The sequence below is a fragment of the Lipomyces doorenjongii genome (assembly GCF_038497915.1).
Source record: "Lipomyces doorenjongii strain NRRL Y-27504 unplaced genomic scaffold V1508scaffold_38, whole genome shotgun sequence".
Lineage (NCBI taxonomy): Eukaryota > Fungi > Ascomycota > Lipomycetes > Lipomycetales > Lipomycetaceae > Lipomyces > Lipomyces doorenjongii.
The window spans coordinates 99118-115457 of record NW_027118105.1 but is presented as its reverse complement, the minus strand read 5'-3'; the positions used below and the strand labels follow the sequence as shown (position 1 = coordinate 115457).

Here is a 16340-nt window from a genome sequence, read left to right as displayed (position 1 = left end):
ATGCCTTGTATCCACCGTCTCGTGACGTTATGCAGGGATGCATATGTGCAGAGTTATATGCCCAATTATGCGCTAATTGCTATGCACCCCGTGAAATTTTTCATTGGGAGGTACAAAATTCTTGTGAGCGCCTTAAACGATATACGTTGTCCACACAATTGATCTATCCACTTACTGAATATTACAATGGAGCAGCAGAACAAGGCTCATAGGGCCGTTAGGAAGAAGAGTCAGAAAGTGGCTACTCAGAATAATAGCCAAAATCCGAAGGCTTTTGCTGTTGCTGCTCCGCGGAGGTTGGAGCGGCAGGCGAGACGAACCCATGATGTACGGACATTTTGGCATATAGGCGAGACAAGGGTAAACAACTAACCAGTTTATAGGTTAATGAAAAGAGGTTTCATGTCCCTATGGTTGACAGAACTCCTGAGGAGCCTCCGCCAGTTATCGTTGCTGTAGTCGGTCCACCAGGTGTACGTATTTCGAGTCTAGCATCCTTCTTTCTCCACTGACTTCCATAGACCGGTAAAACTACGCTGATTAAAAGCCTTGTACGACGATACACCAAGCACACATTATCCGATATTAGAGGTCCAGTTACGGTAGTTTCAGGTAAGTGACCACTTTCAACTATAGCACCTTTCATGGCCCTAACTTAACAGGCAAACGGCGGAGGCTGACTTTTATTGAATGCGCCAATGACATGAATTCTATGATTGACATTGGCAAAATTGCAGACCTGGTCCTTCTCATGATTGACGGTAACTTTGGTTTCGAAATGGAAACTATGGAATTTCTAAACATCCTTGCCCCACATGGATTTCCTCGTATCCTCGGCATCGCAACGCATCTCGATCTCTTCAAATCACCCGCGTCTTTACGCGCGTCGAAGAAACGACTAAAACACAGATTATGGACGGAAGTATACAAAGGAGCAAAGCTGTTCTATCTTTCCGGTGTAATTAATGGGAGGTATCCCGACCGCGAGATCCTCAATCTGGCACGATTTATCAGCGTCATGAAATTCAGGCCACTGAAATGGCGTAACGAGCATTCCTATCTACTTGCAGATCGCATCGTTGATATTACTCATCCAGCGGAAATAGAAAGGAATTCCAAAATCGACAGAAAGATCACTATCTATGGGTACGTTCACGGTACACCGCTACCTGCCCTTAATGCCCGCGTCCACGTTCCTGGAATTGGCGACTTGACTATCTCCGATATTGAACGTTTGCCGGATCCTTGTCCCACGCCATACCAGGAGAAGAAGGATGTCGAAGAGGGTAAAATTAAGCGTCGCAAGCGATTAGATGATCGTCTGAAAGTTATATATGCACCCATGAGCGATGTCGGAGGCGTGTTAATTGACAAGGATGCTGTCTACATCGATATCGGGCATCGCAGTTTTGTTGAAGGCGAGGAGAAAGGTGTTGGTGAGCGACTGGTCGTTGGACTCCAAAATGCAAAGACCACGTTGGGAGAAGGTGCCGTTGGTATCCGACTTTTCAGTGGTGCTGAGGCTTTGAACGAAATCAACCCGGAGGATGACGAGGACGATGACATACACAAGGGTAATTCTGGTCGAAAGGAGCGGCGACACGGTCGAGCAATTACTGGCCAATCCTACGGCGGTGACAGTGATGTTGGTAGTGATGACGAAGGCGACGACGCGGACGAAGACTATGATGATGTGGATGCTGAAGAAGTGGCGTATTCAAAGACCATGGCTTCCAGATTGGTGGATAACGACGAAGGGGGAGCCGAAGAATTCGAATTTGCCGACAGCGATTCTGACCTCGCTGACTATGATGATGTTGACGACTTTGATGTTGACAGCGCCGATCTGCGTTGGAAGAGTAATCTCGCTGATCGTGCACTGAAGGACTATAAACGTCGGAAATGGGATATTGGCAAACTTCTCTATCTCGATCATATCTCACCTGAAGATGTCATAATGCGATGGAAACACGAACAATTGTCCTCTACAGTAGCGGACGGCGAAGAAGAAGACATTGAAGATGATGCATCTGATTCGGAGAATGAAGATCGAGATAACGGCGACGACTTTTTCAAGAAGCGTGACAACAGCTCCATTCTTCCCGTTGATGCCGAAGTTATCGATCGATCGATTCCTGTATATGACAATGAAGGTTTAAAGGACAAATGGAGTGGGTCCAGTCCGGCATTTGCCGCAGTGAAAGGCAGATTCATGACTCGGCAATCTGACGAAAATGATGAAATCAATTCGAGCGACATCGACAGTAATGGCGACGAAGTATTTGGCAATTTTGAAGATCTCGAAACTGGCCAAACGATCACGGGTTCTTCCGCTGAAGAAGAGAAGCAGGACAGTGTTTCCGGTGAAGAGGAGGAGGAGGAGGAGGAGGAGCAGAAAGAAATGTCGTATGACAAGGTGCGCGAAGCGAATGCGCGCAAGAAGGAGAAGCTTCGACTCCGGTTCGAACAAGAGGAAGAACAAGAAGATGATGGTCTCGGCGATGATGATCCTGAGAAAAAGTTATACGATACATGGCATGATGCGCAAAAGGCCAAAATCGCAAAGCAGCTTGAGATCAACAAGGCTGAATTCGACGAAATGGATTCTGCCACTCGGGAGCGCGTGGAGGGTTACCGAGCTGGTCACTACGTTCGCATTGTCATTGACAATATTCCATGTGAGTTCATTGAGACTCTTGATCCAAGGTTCCCAGTCATAATCGGAAGTCTTTTGGCATCGGAAGATCGGTTCGGTTTTTTGCAGGTTCGTATCAAGCGTCATCGGTGGCACAAGAAGATATTAAAATCCAACGATCCACTTATTTTCTCGCTCGGCTGGCGTCGGTTCCAGAGTATTCCAATTTATACTACATCCGACTCAAGAACGCGAAACAGAATGCTGAAATACACGCCAGAACACTTGCATTGTACTGGAACGTTCTATGGACCATTGATTGCTCCAAATACAGGTTTCTGCGCCGTTCAGTCTGTGGCAAACGGATCGGCCAGTGGCGCGTTCCGTATTGCCGCCACGGGTATTGTTCTTGATGTGGATCAAAGTGTCCAGATAGTCAAAAAATTGAAGTTGGTCGGTACGCCATACAAGATCTTCAAGAACACAGCATTTATACAGGGCATGTTCAATTCAGCGCTTGAGGTTGCCAAGTTCGAAGGTGCAACCATCAAAACTGTCTCTGGTATTCGAGGTCAAATAAAGCGAGCGTTGAGTAAACCGGAAGGCCACTACCGCGCTACCTTTGAAGATAAGATCCTGATGAGCGGTATGTCAAGTCTTGTATATAAAGCAGATTTCACTACTAACATTCTAGATATTGTTATTCTGCGAGCGTGGTATCCCATTCAGCCACGCAAGCTCTATAATCCTGTCACATCGCTTCTCCTCAACGAAAAGACCGAGTGGCAAGGCATGCGCCTGACGGGCGAACTTCGACATGAGAAAAATCTGCCCGTACCACAGCTGAAGGATTCTGAGTATACAACAATCGAGCGCTCTGTGCGTAGGTTCAACCCGCTACGGGTTCCCAAAACTATTCGGTCTGAATTGCCATTCAAGTCCCAGATTGCAATGATGAACCCGCAGAAGAAAGAGTCGTACTTACAGAAGCGAGCAGTTGTCCTTGGTGGTACTGAGAAAAAGAAGCGAGATATGATGCAGAAGGTCATGACACTTCGAAATGAGCAGGTCAGGAAGAGACAGGAGAAGAAGCAAGAAAGAAAGACCGCGTATCAAAAGAAGATAGCGGACAATGAAGAGAAGCGGAAAGAGAGGGAGCGCAAAGATAAGAGGGAGTATTTTCAACGCCAGGGCAAAAAGAGGAGCGCTGGAGAGCCGGGCGGTGGTGGTGGAAAGCGCCATAGAGGAGACGACGAGTAGATATGTACAAATGTTGCATTTGCTATCAAAATAGTTATATACGTGGCAAATATCAGTTGCCAACAGCCAAACTTCCTCCTGTATATCACTCCGCATTTGTCTTGTCAGCGTCTAGCTCAATTTCGGTCATTAAAGCCTTCTCAACTTCAGCAAATCCGGGCCGGCCTCTAAAAGATGTACCAACCAGTTCTCTAACCACCGTACTGTACACACCCTCGCGCTCATCAAGACCATATCCCGGTCGAGTCCGATCATTGACCAATGCCGACAATGTGCGATAATTGTAGTCCACCAGAGGGAATTCCTTATTATCCGCAAATTCCTCATCAATACGCATATTCAGTTCATCAATCGAAACAATAAACGTTTCTGCGTTCTGGTGAAGGTCAATCAGCTGGCGCGCGCGGCGTTTAATCTCTTGCGAGAATCGATGCATCTGAGCGTTTTGCCGCAGCAATTTCTCGGCTTTCTTAACTTCCGGATTCGCTATAGGTGGGTGGTATGTTTGAAGAAAGCTCTCAATAGTCGGTAGAGTGAATATCCTGTCCTCCAATCTCTGGTTCAAACCTTTCTTTTGCTTTTCCAGCCGCTTCTTCTCGTCTTCTGCAGCAGCAGCCTGTTTTTTAAGATTCAACAAGTATCGCTCATATGCTGCAGCAACTGCTTGACGATAATACTCCCTCCGTAGCTTGGATACTTCGTCATTGTAGTTCTTGACACCATTTCGGCGCGGATAGGGTGAGGACTTGTGTACGAGTGACTTCAAATGTGGAAATGGCTTGATGATCGGGTCTCGCGCTGAGCCTGGTGGATGCAGTATGCCTTCGGCATAGCCTTGATCCACTCTCTTCTGATGAAGTGGTGGAAATTCAAGAATTTGTCGCGGTCTGGGTAGAATACCCGATAATCGTTTGCCCCCAGGCATTGTGATTCTCGTGAGATAGTCGGCGGACTAGTTATTGTCACGGGTCGAGCGAACTGGCGATAATTCTCTAGTCAATTGCTTTCTTTGCACCGACCGAGCAGTTTGAAGAGTTTCACTGCTGTGATGAGCTACGACAGTACGGCTTCAAAACCCAAGTCACAGTTTCCGTCCGACGAAAAAAACCCTTATGTCTTTTTCTTGGTTCAAGGTTAGGGTTTATGCCGGATATTGCAGGAAAGCTCGAGGAGGCTCCCAAAGAGCGCTGCCGCTTCTTCTATAAGGCGCGCCCGACAAAAAAAAATTGGGAACTATATCTCCTCAATCTGGAGGCAAGTCACTAGACAAAAGGGCTTTTATGTTTTCGATGAAAGACATCTTCTTCAAAGTGGAAGGCTAGCAAACGTGATTCAAAGGCCATGTTTAGCAAGTTCCGGCGGCGAGATCATTCACATTCTTGAATGCGATATCGGGGCCAATAAACCCAGTGCTGTCGTACAATCCCTTTGGAGTCCCAGATGATGACTGTGTTCTCTTCGGCCATGAACAAGACTGACCCGGATCTTTTGATGACGCTGCACCGCAGAAGATACATTCTCGGAAACAGACCAATAGTAAAAGCCGTTCATTTTACCTCAAATTTGCATTCCCGCATTTTCGGCTTATGTTGGGTGGGCTATTTTGCCCAGATTACGGAAGAATTTCATGTCAACGACGTCGTCACCCACCTCCTTCTTGCAGTCTATATTGCAGAGTATGAAATTGGTTAAGACCTAATTTTTCGTCGTTATTCGACTCAGTGCTGATCAACAGAGGGCCAATGGTATTTGCTCTGATTTTCAAGACCGCCATGGATTGGGCAAAACTGAGTGTATGTTCCATTTTGGGACTATGTTTGAGACACTTCAGGTTACAACTGCGCTAAATTGCGTCGTTGATCGTGTTGATCCCAAATTGCACTGTTGATTCTGGGACATCATTTGAAGTAGTGGTCGATGTATGGTAATTAATTATGTTGAGCATGAGGCGATATAGCATTTATTGGAAATGAGAATGTGGTAATCGACGTATATCGACTGCATTGGTATTGTTCGAGACTAGAATTGTTTGGTTTCGATGTGTGAAATGTGTGTGGCCCAGTACACTTTTGTGACCGGCGCTGGGGTCGTGATTCGTGATCGGTACCCTTAACCACGGGACTATTAATAGCGATTCGCGGTAAAGGACACGTGGGCGAGCGAGCCTCACGCCGTTTGCTGCGGGTCTTTGGCTAACGGCACCACGGCCGCCAGGAACGGATGTCTGCTACATCTGAATCTCGTGAGGAATTGACAGGATTCGGACGGTGCAGCCAACGCGACATTTTAATTAATAGACCAAATAATATTTAGTAACGGTTATTGCGAACTGTCGCGCGGAAGTCGTATATACAAAGTAACTGCGTACGCTTACAGCACTCCCTGGCTGCTCTATTATTGAATGTTGCACTGAGATCGAGTCTAATTGAGCAGCAATGCATTTAATATATGTGGTATTTTATATTTGAACATGCGATTAATTGTACCGCAAAAAATACCAGACCAATATAGTCCGGCTAATTGTTTAATCACGCAGGTATGACAAAGCCGCACTAAAAACTAGTGGAGATTGATCCTGTGAATCCCCTGCTGCACCCTGACGCGTCAATGACGTTTTCCAATATAGCAGAGACGAGGTACCCGCAATATTTAAATACTCCATTGTCTCTCAGTTCTCCGTGTCTCGTTCTCTCTATATATACAATCTCTTTCTTCACTGAATATCAAGCCAACCAGTTAACATGCAGGCTTTCGAAAACTTATTCGACTTTGGTCACTCCCAGAGCCAGCAGATCTATGCCTACGACTTAACCCCGGAGGTACATGCCATTCCCCCTCCTCCCGGCCGACCACTCAAATCAACTTGATCACTAACAATTTTATAAGGAGCACAAGGCTAAATTCTCCCATGAGGCAATCGCTGGTGCCGCATCATTCGAGGCTGTAAATGATCCGTTGAGGTTAGGAATTAATTACATTCTGACAGATCAATTAGTTCAAGTTGTTTGAAGACAGACAGCGTCGTGAGGGTAAGCCTGTCAGCCATGCTTTCGCTAAGGAAGTCCTCATGGGGCTTGCTGGTATGTCACATGTGCTTTTTTGGTATATTCCCAGCTGATCAAGAATCCAGGCGCCGAGGTTGACAAGCTCATAGAAACCAAGGGCCTCGACTTCTATGACAGGTGAGTTGCATTAATCATGCATATGTGCACGGCTTGATCCCATAGGATACAATTCTAACGTCCATCCAGAGAGAAGGCCAAGCGCCACGCCCGCGAACAAGTGAACCAGATGTATGACTCGCACTACGGCCAGAACGATTGCTATGATCCCATTGCTATGCCTCAACCCCCGCGACTGCAGGGATACGAGGGATATGGTGGTAACCGCAACTTCTACAGCTACGATCAAGACAGCTATGACCAGAGCCGATATGGCGGCGGCGAATACGGCGGTCCTCGAGGTGGTCAGGGCGGATTTGGTGGCCCTGGCGGATACAATGCCGAATACGACGGTTCTCAAGATGGCCCAGGATTCAATGGTGGGTATGGCGGTCCTCAGGATGGGTATGGAGGTCCGCAGGGCGGTTATGATCGTGGCAGATGGTAAATTCATATGGCAAATGTATTGGCGCTGTGGTGAGTACGTTAGTAGTCTGTCTCTAGTGAAAACGCGATTAAACATACATAGCCAACAAATCAGAAGTCTTCATTGTTACATCTAAAATCCACGCCGAGCCCTTGGGGTCTGAGTTCTCGCTCGGAAAATTCCTGGTGTCGAAATCCCTGCCATGCCTTTAAGTTGTGCAGTCCTCGCTCGTGACAGAGCTTCCTTTTCACTATCCTGTGCCTTCCTGTCCTCCTCAAACTGCGCCTCAATTTCCATTTTTCTAGAAAACTCTCTCTCCGTTTTCCGCTTGAGGCGGGACGAGTATCCCTTCTCTTTGACGCTGTAGAATACGCCACCCAGCTCCGCAAGCCAGTGCGGATCAACCGCTGTAACGGTGGACATAAACTCTTTAGAAGTGAGAATCAGCTCGTGGTACACCAAGTAATCAGGCAAATATCCCAGTCCATATAATGCCGATGTAGGATGTAGCTGTATCGTCACACCTGTACGTAAATTGATATATTCCCCTAAGCCCTTTACCTTTGCAGCTTGATGAAAGTATCCAGAACACACGCATTTGCGCACAATATCCCAGTCCATTCCACACGAAACAATCGACATTTTCTGGAATGTAATGATGTCGAGAAGCTGCTGTCTAATTTCGCGCGCGCGACGGAGCGTTTTTGGATGGAGGAAATGCCGCATGCACCAGCTGTCCGAATAGCCATTCGATTTCCACTGGTGATAGACGTGTAGCAGCGTCAAGTGATCTGAGTCTGGCACGAAAAATTTCTCACGCGCGGCGTCACTCTCTTCCTGCCGTTCCTTAGGACGATAGAAAACGTTAGGCACAGACAGCATAGACACGATTGTGAGCATCTCTTCGCTGCACTCATACTGCTCTGACATGATCAAAAGCTTGGACAAAGAAGGCTCCATAGGAAATGATGCCATCTTCGAACCGAGAACAGTCAGTTGCCCGGTGTTGTCCAACGCTCCAAGAGCCCACAGATCATATAAACTGCTCGTCATAGTATCTGCTGGAGGTGGATCCATGAAATCAAAATCCATTAGATCTTTCACGCCAAGCGACTTTAAGAGCAATATTGTATTTGATAAGTTCGTGCGTTGAATTTCAGGAATATTTTGAATGTAAAACTCGCTGCGAAACGCGGACTCCGTGTAAAGTCTATACGCAATCCCAGGACCAGTACGGCCAGCACGACCTGAGCGCTGGTTCGCATTCGCTTGCGAAATTGGCGTAATTTGAAGCGTATCCATACCCATTCGTGGATTGTAGACCTTCAATTTTGAGTATCCGGTATCTACAACGAACTTGATGCCGTCCACAGTGAGTGATGTTTCCGCAATATTTGTAGCCACTATAACTTTACGAGTTCCCTTTTCCGCTTTATCGAAGATTCTCGCCTGCAGGTCCGCCGGCATTTGCGAATATATTGGTAAAATGTCCAATTTTGGCGGATCATCAAGCTGTTCAAGTCGTTGTGCCGTAACTTCGCACGCTGTCTCAATATCTTCCTGACCCGTCATAAATACTAAAATATCACCTGGACCTTGTTGGAGATGGATGGTCAGAATCTGTTTAACGGCTGCATCAACGTAATCCTCACACGGTGACTTGGAGAATAGAACATCCACAGGAAAAGTTCTTCCGGGAATAGTGAACTGAGGCGCATTACCATAAAATCTGGAAAATCTATCGGCATTCATGGTTGCAGAAGTAACAATTAACTTCAGATCTCGACGACGGGCAAGAATTTTTTTGAACAATCCCATTAAGACATCTGTATTGAGTGCACGCTCATGTGCTTCGTCCATGATAATGCACGAATACTTATCCAGGTCGGGCTCCTGCAATGACTCACGAAGTAAGACTCCATCAGTCATGTATTTGATCATCGTCTCACTACTCGTACAATCCTCGAAACGGATAGCATAGCCAACGAGGCGGCCAAGCTCAACACTCATTTCTTCACTGACACGCTTTGCAACACTCATGGCAGCCACTCGACGCGGCTGTGTACATCCAATTATGCCGCGTTTGCAATATCCGTCCTCGTACAAGAATTGGGTAAGCTGTGTGGTCTTGCCAGATCCGGTTTCACCAATGACGACGACGACTTGATTATCTCGGATAACCTTCAGAAGCTCTCCTCGGACAGCAAAAGCGGGCAATGACTCTTTTTGCTCTCGAATTGATTTCTCCTGACTGAACTTTGAGGCACCACCACTATTCTTTTTCATATGTTCCGAAAACTTGCTCTCGCCCTTTGAGACCACCCCTCCATCGCCTGTTGTTGCGCTATCAGCGTCATCATCTTGTCGATCCTTAACACCAAGAACATTGCCCAGAGCAGTTCCGGCAATACTCAAGGCGTCCCGACTCTGCTTCTGTCGTTCCCGTTGATGCCGGCGTTCGCGAACAAGTTGACTGCCCTTGCGACTAAATACCGCCATGTCGCTTTGCGGATCTCTGACTGCTGAAATTGGGTCTCTCTGGCGAGTGAACACATTTCGCCCATCCAAGAATGGCGGTGTCAAGTCGTGGACCAACAAATGAACCCGATTCTCCTCATCTTCGTTTTCGAAATCCATGCTGAGCTCTTGCGCCTGGCCGACGCCACTTGTCATAAGGCGATTATTCTCCCATAATTCAGCATCTTTCTGCTTCGCTTTGGCGCGCATGCTGATGCGGTTTGTCATCCTCGCTTGCAGCTTGGCTTCAGCTTCTTCGAAATTGTACGACGTCGTGCCAAAGGGATTGTGAGCCTCATCTCCAGCAGTATGGCCCAGCTCGTCTGTCGCATACCAGTCTCTCTCTAAGGCTGATAGGCTCTCTTCGTCGTAATCGGAAGGTAGTAAGCCTCGACTGGTCATTTGCCGCGGTGTTGCTGCTCGGGAACTGCCTCGGGGGGTAGCATCAGCTCTACTCGGACGACTGCTCCTAATATGTATTCTATAGTCGTCGTCCTCCTGGCCATCACCATCATCGTCACGCGCACTGACGTGTCGTTTGAGAGAACTGCTTCGACTGGTAAACGCGCTGCTAGACTGTTGATGGCGTCTCGTCTTGTTGTCTTGCAGCCTCTGTCGCGCCTCAATTGAAAGGCCGCCACCATGACTCGGAGTATCTAGTCTTCGCTCTCGTTTGCTTGACAGTGACGATGAGGATGGAAGCACCGGTTTTTTGAAACTCACATCGTCGCTACTGTTGTCTTTTCTATTTGGAAGTATCAGACCACCTCGAGTTCGTGGCGGTGATAATCTGTCCTTAGGCGCATCTTGATCGTCCACCGTACCGGCAAGCCGAACTGAACTGGTAAATTTGATACGCTTAAAATCCGCCATCGTGATTATATCGATGCAGCAGGAAATTCTCGATTCGATTGGAGCTGACGTGTTTTTGGTGGATAAGGGCGTTAAGGCGCAGTTGAATTTTTGATTTTGTCCTGCCCGTGACGGGTACGGCCCCTGACGGCTCACAATCCACATCGAAGTTCAGCAATCTTGGAGTCCACTACTTTTTGCCACAGATCAACTGTATATGTGAAGGGATGTCGTTAGTAGATGAGCTTCTGGCTGATTTTTCTCCTTCACCGTCCCCGGTACAATCAAGATCCGCCTCTCCAGAACCACAACCCTCGTATTGGGAAGAGCAGCGTGAGCGCGATGATCGCAACGATGATCGCAACGCATGTAATGGCGTATTAGCTGAGTTAGATGGTACTGCTAGATTATTGTCACAATTAAACCCTCTGTTATATGTATGTTCAACTTTTCCTTTGGTGTTCTATTTAATCTAATATAATTAGGAAATCGACAAGTATTCAGAAAATCCAGATAGTGCAATTGGCAACGTCGAAGACAATCCAGAGTATAAATTATTGGTCGAAGTCAACGATCTGGCGGCAGATATAACCAATGAAATTGTTGCTCTTCACAAATATGTAGCAGAGAAGTACCGGCCTCGATTCCCGGAACTAGAATCACTAGTCTTGAACCCGATTGAATATGCCAAAACGGTGAAAGTAATCGGCAATGATATCTCGACTATCAAGGATAAGCAGAATGAACTTGCGGAATTTTTGCAGGCTGCAATCATTATGGTGCTTACAGTGTCAGTGCTGACGTCGTCGAGTCGACAGTTAACAGATGAGGAGTTAAAGAGTACAAATGAGAGTTCTGAGATTTTATTATTCTTGGATGCGGCAAAGCGAAAAATCACGCAGTACGTATCCACCAAATTGTCGGTTTTTGCGCCAAATACGGCTGCGTTAGTTGGTTCTCAAACAGCCGCTCAACTTTTCGGCGCGGCCGGCGGATTAAATGGTCTACTAAAATTGCCGTCCTGCAATATTCCTTCGTTAGGAGCAAAACGGAATCAGACCAATATTGGTCTAGGTAACACTGGCATCCGACAGCAAGGTTTTCTTTATTTTTGTCCAATTATACAGTCAACTCCTATGGATTTACGGCGGCAAGCGCTGCGAATTCTCTCAGGGAAAGTCGCATTATCAACGAGAGTGGATCTCGCGCACACAGCTCTCGATGGAGCACAAGGTTTAAAGTTGAAGCAAGAAGTAGAGGAAAAACTAGAAAAGCTGGGCATACCGCCATCGAATAAGGGCCCGAAGGCGTTACCTGCTCCAGATGACAAGCCTTCCAAGAAACGTGGTGGTAAGCGGATCAGGAAGTACAAGCAGCAGTTTGCAATGACGGATCTGCGTAAGGCGCAAAATCGGATGCGCTTCGGCGAACAAGATGGCGATTACATAGATTAACTCTATATTGCCGTTGATGTTGTATCATAGATGAGGTTTGGTGTCAATCTAAGATTTATTTACCATCTATCATCTTCTCTGTCATCTTCTCTTTTCATGTGTTCGATTGACGGCTTCGTATCACTGCTGATCGATGCGCCTGTATCACTGTTACTGCTGTCTTCCACTGGCTCACCGTCAGGCGTAAATGTTGCCCATACAAAGTCCTCGCAGCCCTTGTCTTGCTGATAGCTTACTGAGCATGACCAAAAATAGCGGCCAAGAGAGTCCTGTTTCTTCGACACGCAACGAAGTATCATGGAGATCCCGCACTTGCAAACAGGTATTTTTGACGTCGAAAAGCAAGGTCTGTACATCCGATATGTGATGTTGATTCTCGAAACTCCAGCAATGGGGTGGCTGTCAACAATCCGAGTGGGTATGACGGAGTGCTTAAATTTCTCTTGACACGGTGCGTGCATTACTAGAAGACTGTTATGTGGGAGGTGCAAAGAATATGTTTGGGAGGGCGTGCAGATTTCCCGTAATCGAAACTATCAAACGCCGCGTGAGCAACTTCGTCGTCTTTTGATCTGTATAATCAACATCCCAAGCTTACCTCTCGCGTGACTCCAAGTGAAAGGCTTGCTATTACCGGCATGGGTCCCAGGTAAGTAAGCCTGTCGGAGTGATAACCCACGGCCTCACCAGGACCATTGTAACGGTTACAGAAGGCGACATCTGCTACCCATTTACCTTTGTATTGAAAATGAAGATAGCCACGTTTTTCCAGCTCAGTACTGACCGTGTCTTCGACTAGCTTCTGGACATCGATCATGGTGTCGCTGAAAGGTCTGACATCTTTAATAATTGCGCCGTTATAGTGGTACGAGTCCCGGAATTCATCAAAATGTTGTGGATTCACGTAGAACGAAGTTGTGTGTGGTGAGGTGACCTGGATGAGCCACGGTTAACAAGTTGCAGACAATCAATAGAGGAGTCTAAGAACACATACCTCCCGGTTGAAGAGGCGAAATTGATTTGGTCGCCAATGGATAGAGTCGTCTAATAGTTGCCTGAGGAGGGAGTCCGCCAGCTCTGGAGGCAAAAAGAACGGATGGAAAGTACAGGGTGTTAACGAAGCAATAGAGGCGGGAGTATAGAGGTGGACGACTTTATTGTTGATGACGTTAGTACTTGACAGCGATACATTTCCGAGACGCCGCGACTTGAGCATTGGCCAGTATGGGTCGTCGCGGTAGTCTGAGCCTGCGTCTCCTTCTGTGCGAGACCTCTTTCGTCCCGAGCCAAGGTACTGAGTGACGGACGACTGGAGAATGTTCTGACGAGTTGACAGTCTGCAGCGGCTGGTGTCATCTGCAGCATATCTCGACTGCAGAGAATTTGCGGCCCTGGCCACCGAACCGTTGGCGGCGATGAGTAGTTCTATGAGCAGGTCAGGTGGAATGTCCGGGTATAGTGATGCGAATAAAGCCAGCTTCGTGTCGGTGTCATAGTCTTCTTCGTCCGCGGCTCTGGCTATGGACTGCGGCACAGGCTCTGATTCTCGCTTCGATAAGTAGCGGTGCATTGGTTCGCGTTTTTTTGACCAAAGTGAATTCGAGATTGCTCGCCAAACGCGTTGAAAGAGTATGGTCACGTAGTCACGTGCAGCTGTGACCGACTTAGCTGATCACAAAGCGAGAACAAGGCGGTCGCCGCACGCAGCAGCTGAATGGGAGAGGGAGAATACATAGTGGGCTGTGTGCTGCACGGCTCGCCTGCTGCTTCTACTTCCGCTTCTGCTGTTGCAGCTGCTTGTCAGATTCATTCACTTCTTCACTTTCCTTCACATCCACTCCTCATTTTGCTCTACTAACTCGTCGTCGAGTCCATGCTCTGACGAGCTCCCGCCGCCTTACGCCAGCTCTTTAGGTCTCTCACACCGCCAGGCTGTCGTCCTCATACGAGTCTTCCCAGAACTCTGCTCCATCTCTGTCTCCGTCTCCGTCTCTGTCCTCGAAGTCACCATTACCATCTCCGTCCCAGCCGTCCTTCGTAGCTATCGGTCATACTGAGAGCCAGTCGGCTCTTCAGGTTCCGAAGTTCCGCGCTATCGCGTCGTCGGTCCGCAACGTCACACTCTCCTCCAGAACGCCGCTTAATTCTGAGCTGCCTTCGCCGGTTACTGCCAGAGCAACTGACCGGTCCCGCAGTCCGTCTCCATTCTGGTCAGGCTCAGCCGTTTCGCGGTCTAGCCTGCACCAGCATTCCCAGTCTCGCCGCGCCGTGTCACTCTTCGACGACGCCTCAGCCTCCTCATCTACTGACTTATCGCTCTCTGAGTCAGTATCCTCACTTCGTCCGATTCGAACGAACATCTTCTCATCTTCTTCCTACAAAACTGAATCTGTAGAGGCCCGGTCCAACGACTACGAGGAGTCGCGCGATAACAGGGGCAAGGGCTCCTCGGGTCTAGGAACAATGGCAAAATCTGCCCCCGGAAGCATACTTATCAGGTTACAGAAGTCCATGCTGGGTAGCCCATCATCTATCCTCTCATTTAGGCCAACGCGGCTATATACGCGAACAGCGCAGTACGCAGTAGTAACATTTCTCGGTCTGCTATTGCTCGTCACCGCTATCAACCGTCGCAGCACCCCTAAGATTTCGGCGCCATCATACGCCGCCTTAAACGATGCCGTTTTCCAAGCTCACTCCCAAAAGGCATTCACTCCCCTTGTTCCAAGGTCCGACGCCAATGTTCCAGTAGAAGTCCTCCGCGCACGGCGGAAACCAAAGGCTGCACTGATTTCTCTTGTCCGGAACTCAGAATTGGAAGGAATTGAGCAGTCCATGAGACATCTCGAAACTCGCTTCAATCACAAGTACAACTATCCTTGGATCTTTTTCAACGACGTTCCGTTTGATGACACATTCAAGGCCCGAACGCAGAATCTGACCAACGCCGAATGCTTTTACGCCACTGTTCCTGAATCGCACTGGTCGCTGCCGAAGTGGATCGACGAGTCCAGGTTTATTTCTTCCTTGGAGTATCTCGGTGCAATTGGTGTCGGCAAAGGTTGGATGATCTCATATCGTCATATGTGTCGTTGGAATTCGGGCTTTTTTTACAAGCACCCTATTCTCGATGACTACGATTGGTATTGGCGTGTAGAACCTGATGTTCACTTCTTTTGTGATGTTGACTATGATCCATTTGCATTCATGGAGGAGAATAACTTGAAATATGGTATGTGAACTTTTTTTCTTGCTTGAGAGATTGGTGTCGTTTATGTACTTACAGTCTAGGTTTCAACATGAATATTTTAGATGACGCGAGATCTTTCCCTTCAATGTGGCGCCAGACTCAGGAATTCATGTCAGAATACCCCGAGTTTATCCATCCTGAAGCAGACTTTTCATGGATTATCGACCATAAGAATGATGGAGAATATAATAACTGTCAATTCTTTAGTAACTTCGAGATCGGCAGTCTTGATTTTTTTCGCAGCAAGACTTACAATACCTACTTTGACTACATCGATCGCAAAGGTGGGTTCTACTATGAGCGATTTGGTGATGCTCCGCTGCATACTCTCGCCGTTGTTTTGTTCCTCAGCAAGCGAGAGACACACTTTTTCCGAGATATCGGTTATCAGCATGATATTAACAAGCAGTGCCCAGCAAATTTGCTTAATAAGTGCTCCTGCGAGCCCACCGACTTAGATGAGAACTTCTATAAGCTTGTGCCTATGGAGTCACCTCAAAAGAAGCCTGATGACTCATGTATTAGGTTATGGTTAGGTGGAGAATGGCTAGAAAGAGATGATACTGGCAAATATGTAAAAAACGGATTTGAATTTTGAAGTTGCGTGTATAAAATGTAGGCTCTTACTTATTTGCAATGTATCATGCATGTATTTTGATTTGTTTATGGCACATGCATTGTTGGCGGGCTTACTGATGTGAAGTAAATGAAATTTGGTTCATTTATTTGCATAAGATTGTAAAATATTATGTCTAATCCTAAGCTCATTTTCCTTAGTTATCCA

The 16340-nt window shown here is 47.3% G+C and overlaps 7 protein-coding genes across 7 annotated transcripts; 4 read left to right on the top strand and 3 right to left on the bottom strand.

The window, feature by feature from the left end:
• The first annotated feature begins 140 nt into the window (after nt 1–140).
• On the top strand, nt 141–4053 carry V1508DRAFT_420562 (uncharacterized protein). Its single transcript, XM_066940763.1, has 5 exons — nt 141–327; nt 384–473; nt 522–612; nt 663–3281; nt 3330–4053. The coding sequence occupies exons 1-5, from the start codon at nt 187–189 to the stop codon at nt 3893–3895; spliced, it is 3507 nt and encodes a 1168-aa protein (XP_066794802.1). The 5' UTR covers nt 141–186; the 3' UTR covers nt 3896–4053.
• On the bottom strand, nt 3900–5038 carry V1508DRAFT_420561 (uncharacterized protein). Its single transcript, XM_066940762.1, has one exon. The coding sequence runs from the start codon at nt 4818–4820 to the stop codon at nt 3981–3983; it is 840 nt and encodes a 279-aa protein (XP_066794801.1). The 5' UTR covers nt 4821–5038; the 3' UTR covers nt 3900–3980.
• Nucleotides 5039–6582: 1544 nt separating this feature from the next.
• V1508DRAFT_420556 (uncharacterized protein) lies at nt 6583–7658 on the top strand. The gene is made up of 5 exons (XM_066940761.1): nt 6583–6714; nt 6782–6838; nt 6891–6975; nt 7026–7077; nt 7147–7658. Exons 1-5 carry the CDS (start codon nt 6637–6639, stop codon nt 7502–7504), a joined length of 630 nt encoding a protein of 209 aa, XP_066794800.1. The 5' UTR covers nt 6583–6636; the 3' UTR covers nt 7505–7658.
• On the bottom strand, nt 7242–11176 carry V1508DRAFT_420555 (adenosinetriphosphatase). Its single transcript, XM_066940760.1, has 2 exons — nt 7582–11176; nt 7242–7528 (listed from the first exon to the last, which is right to left on the bottom strand). The coding sequence occupies exon 1, from the start codon at nt 11015–11017 to the stop codon at nt 7616–7618; it is 3402 nt and encodes a 1133-aa protein (XP_066794799.1). The 5' UTR covers nt 11018–11176; the 3' UTR covers nt 7242–7528; nt 7582–7615.
• Nucleotides 10936–12359, top strand: V1508DRAFT_372935 (uncharacterized protein). Its single transcript, XM_066937516.1, has 2 exons — nt 10936–11289; nt 11338–12359. The coding sequence occupies exons 1-2, from the start codon at nt 11080–11082 to the stop codon at nt 12304–12306; spliced, it is 1179 nt and encodes a 392-aa protein (XP_066794798.1). The 5' UTR covers nt 10936–11079; the 3' UTR covers nt 12307–12359.
• V1508DRAFT_440434 (uncharacterized protein) lies at nt 11939–13977 on the bottom strand. Its single transcript, XM_066942257.1, has 3 exons — nt 13301–13977; nt 12905–13240; nt 11939–12839 (listed from the first exon to the last, which is right to left on the bottom strand). Exons 1-3 carry the CDS (start codon nt 13874–13876, stop codon nt 12366–12368), a joined length of 1386 nt encoding a protein of 461 aa, XP_066794797.1. The 5' UTR covers nt 13877–13977; the 3' UTR covers nt 11939–12365.
• On the top strand, nt 13938–16154 carry V1508DRAFT_449104 (glycolipid 2-alpha-mannosyltransferase-domain-containing protein; the record flags this gene model as incomplete). Its single annotated transcript, XM_066942467.1, has 3 exons — nt 13938–13945; nt 14238–15538; nt 15598–16154. The coding sequence occupies 3 exons, from the start codon at nt 13938–13940 to the stop codon at nt 16152–16154; spliced, it is 1866 nt and encodes a 621-aa protein (XP_066794796.1).
• Nucleotides 16155–16340: the final 186 nt, after the last annotated feature.

Bases quoted from the DNA above. Each gene is read 5' to 3' on its own strand.
- V1508DRAFT_420562 (XM_066940763.1), top strand. From the start codon at position 187: ATGGAGCAGCAGAACAAGGCTCATAGGGCCGTTAGGAAGAAGAGTCAG. The intron at 474-521 runs GTACGTATTTCG...TGACTTCCATAG, and splicing joins CTGTAGTCGGTCCACCAGGT to ACCGGTAAAACTACGCTGAT. The intron at 613-662 runs GTAAGTGACCAC...CTAACTTAACAG, and splicing joins TCCAGTTACGGTAGTTTCAG to GCAAACGGCGGAGGCTGACT.
- V1508DRAFT_420561 (XM_066940762.1), bottom strand. From the start codon at position 4,820: ATGCCTGGGGGCAAACGATTATCGGGTATTCTACCCAGACCGCGACAA.
- V1508DRAFT_420556 (XM_066940761.1), top strand. From the start codon at position 6,637: ATGCAGGCTTTCGAAAACTTATTCGACTTTGGTCACTCCCAGAGCCAG. The intron at 6,839-6,890 runs GTAAATGATCCG...CAGATCAATTAG, and splicing joins GTGCCGCATCATTCGAGGCT to TTCAAGTTGTTTGAAGACAG. The intron at 7,078-7,146 runs GTGAGTTGCATT...ACGTCCATCCAG, and splicing joins GGCCTCGACTTCTATGACAG to AGAGAAGGCCAAGCGCCACG.
- V1508DRAFT_420555 (XM_066940760.1), bottom strand. From the start codon at position 11,017: ATGTGGATTGTGAGCCGTCAGGGGCCGTACCCGTCACGGGCAGGACAA.
- V1508DRAFT_372935 (XM_066937516.1), top strand. From the start codon at position 11,080: ATGTCGTTAGTAGATGAGCTTCTGGCTGATTTTTCTCCTTCACCGTCC. The intron at 11,290-11,337 runs GTATGTTCAACT...TAATATAATTAG, and splicing joins AATTAAACCCTCTGTTATAT to GAAATCGACAAGTATTCAGA.
- V1508DRAFT_440434 (XM_066942257.1), bottom strand. From the start codon at position 13,876: ATGCACCGCTACTTATCGAAGCGAGAATCAGAGCCTGTGCCGCAGTCC. The intron at 13,241-13,300 runs GTATGTGTTCTT...TGGCTCATCCAG, and splicing joins TTCGCCTCTTCAACCGGGAG to GTCACCTCACCACACACAAC. The intron at 12,840-12,904 runs GTAAGCTTGGGA...GGCGTTTGATAG, and splicing joins CACTTGGAGTCACGCGAGAG to TTTCGATTACGGGAAATCTG.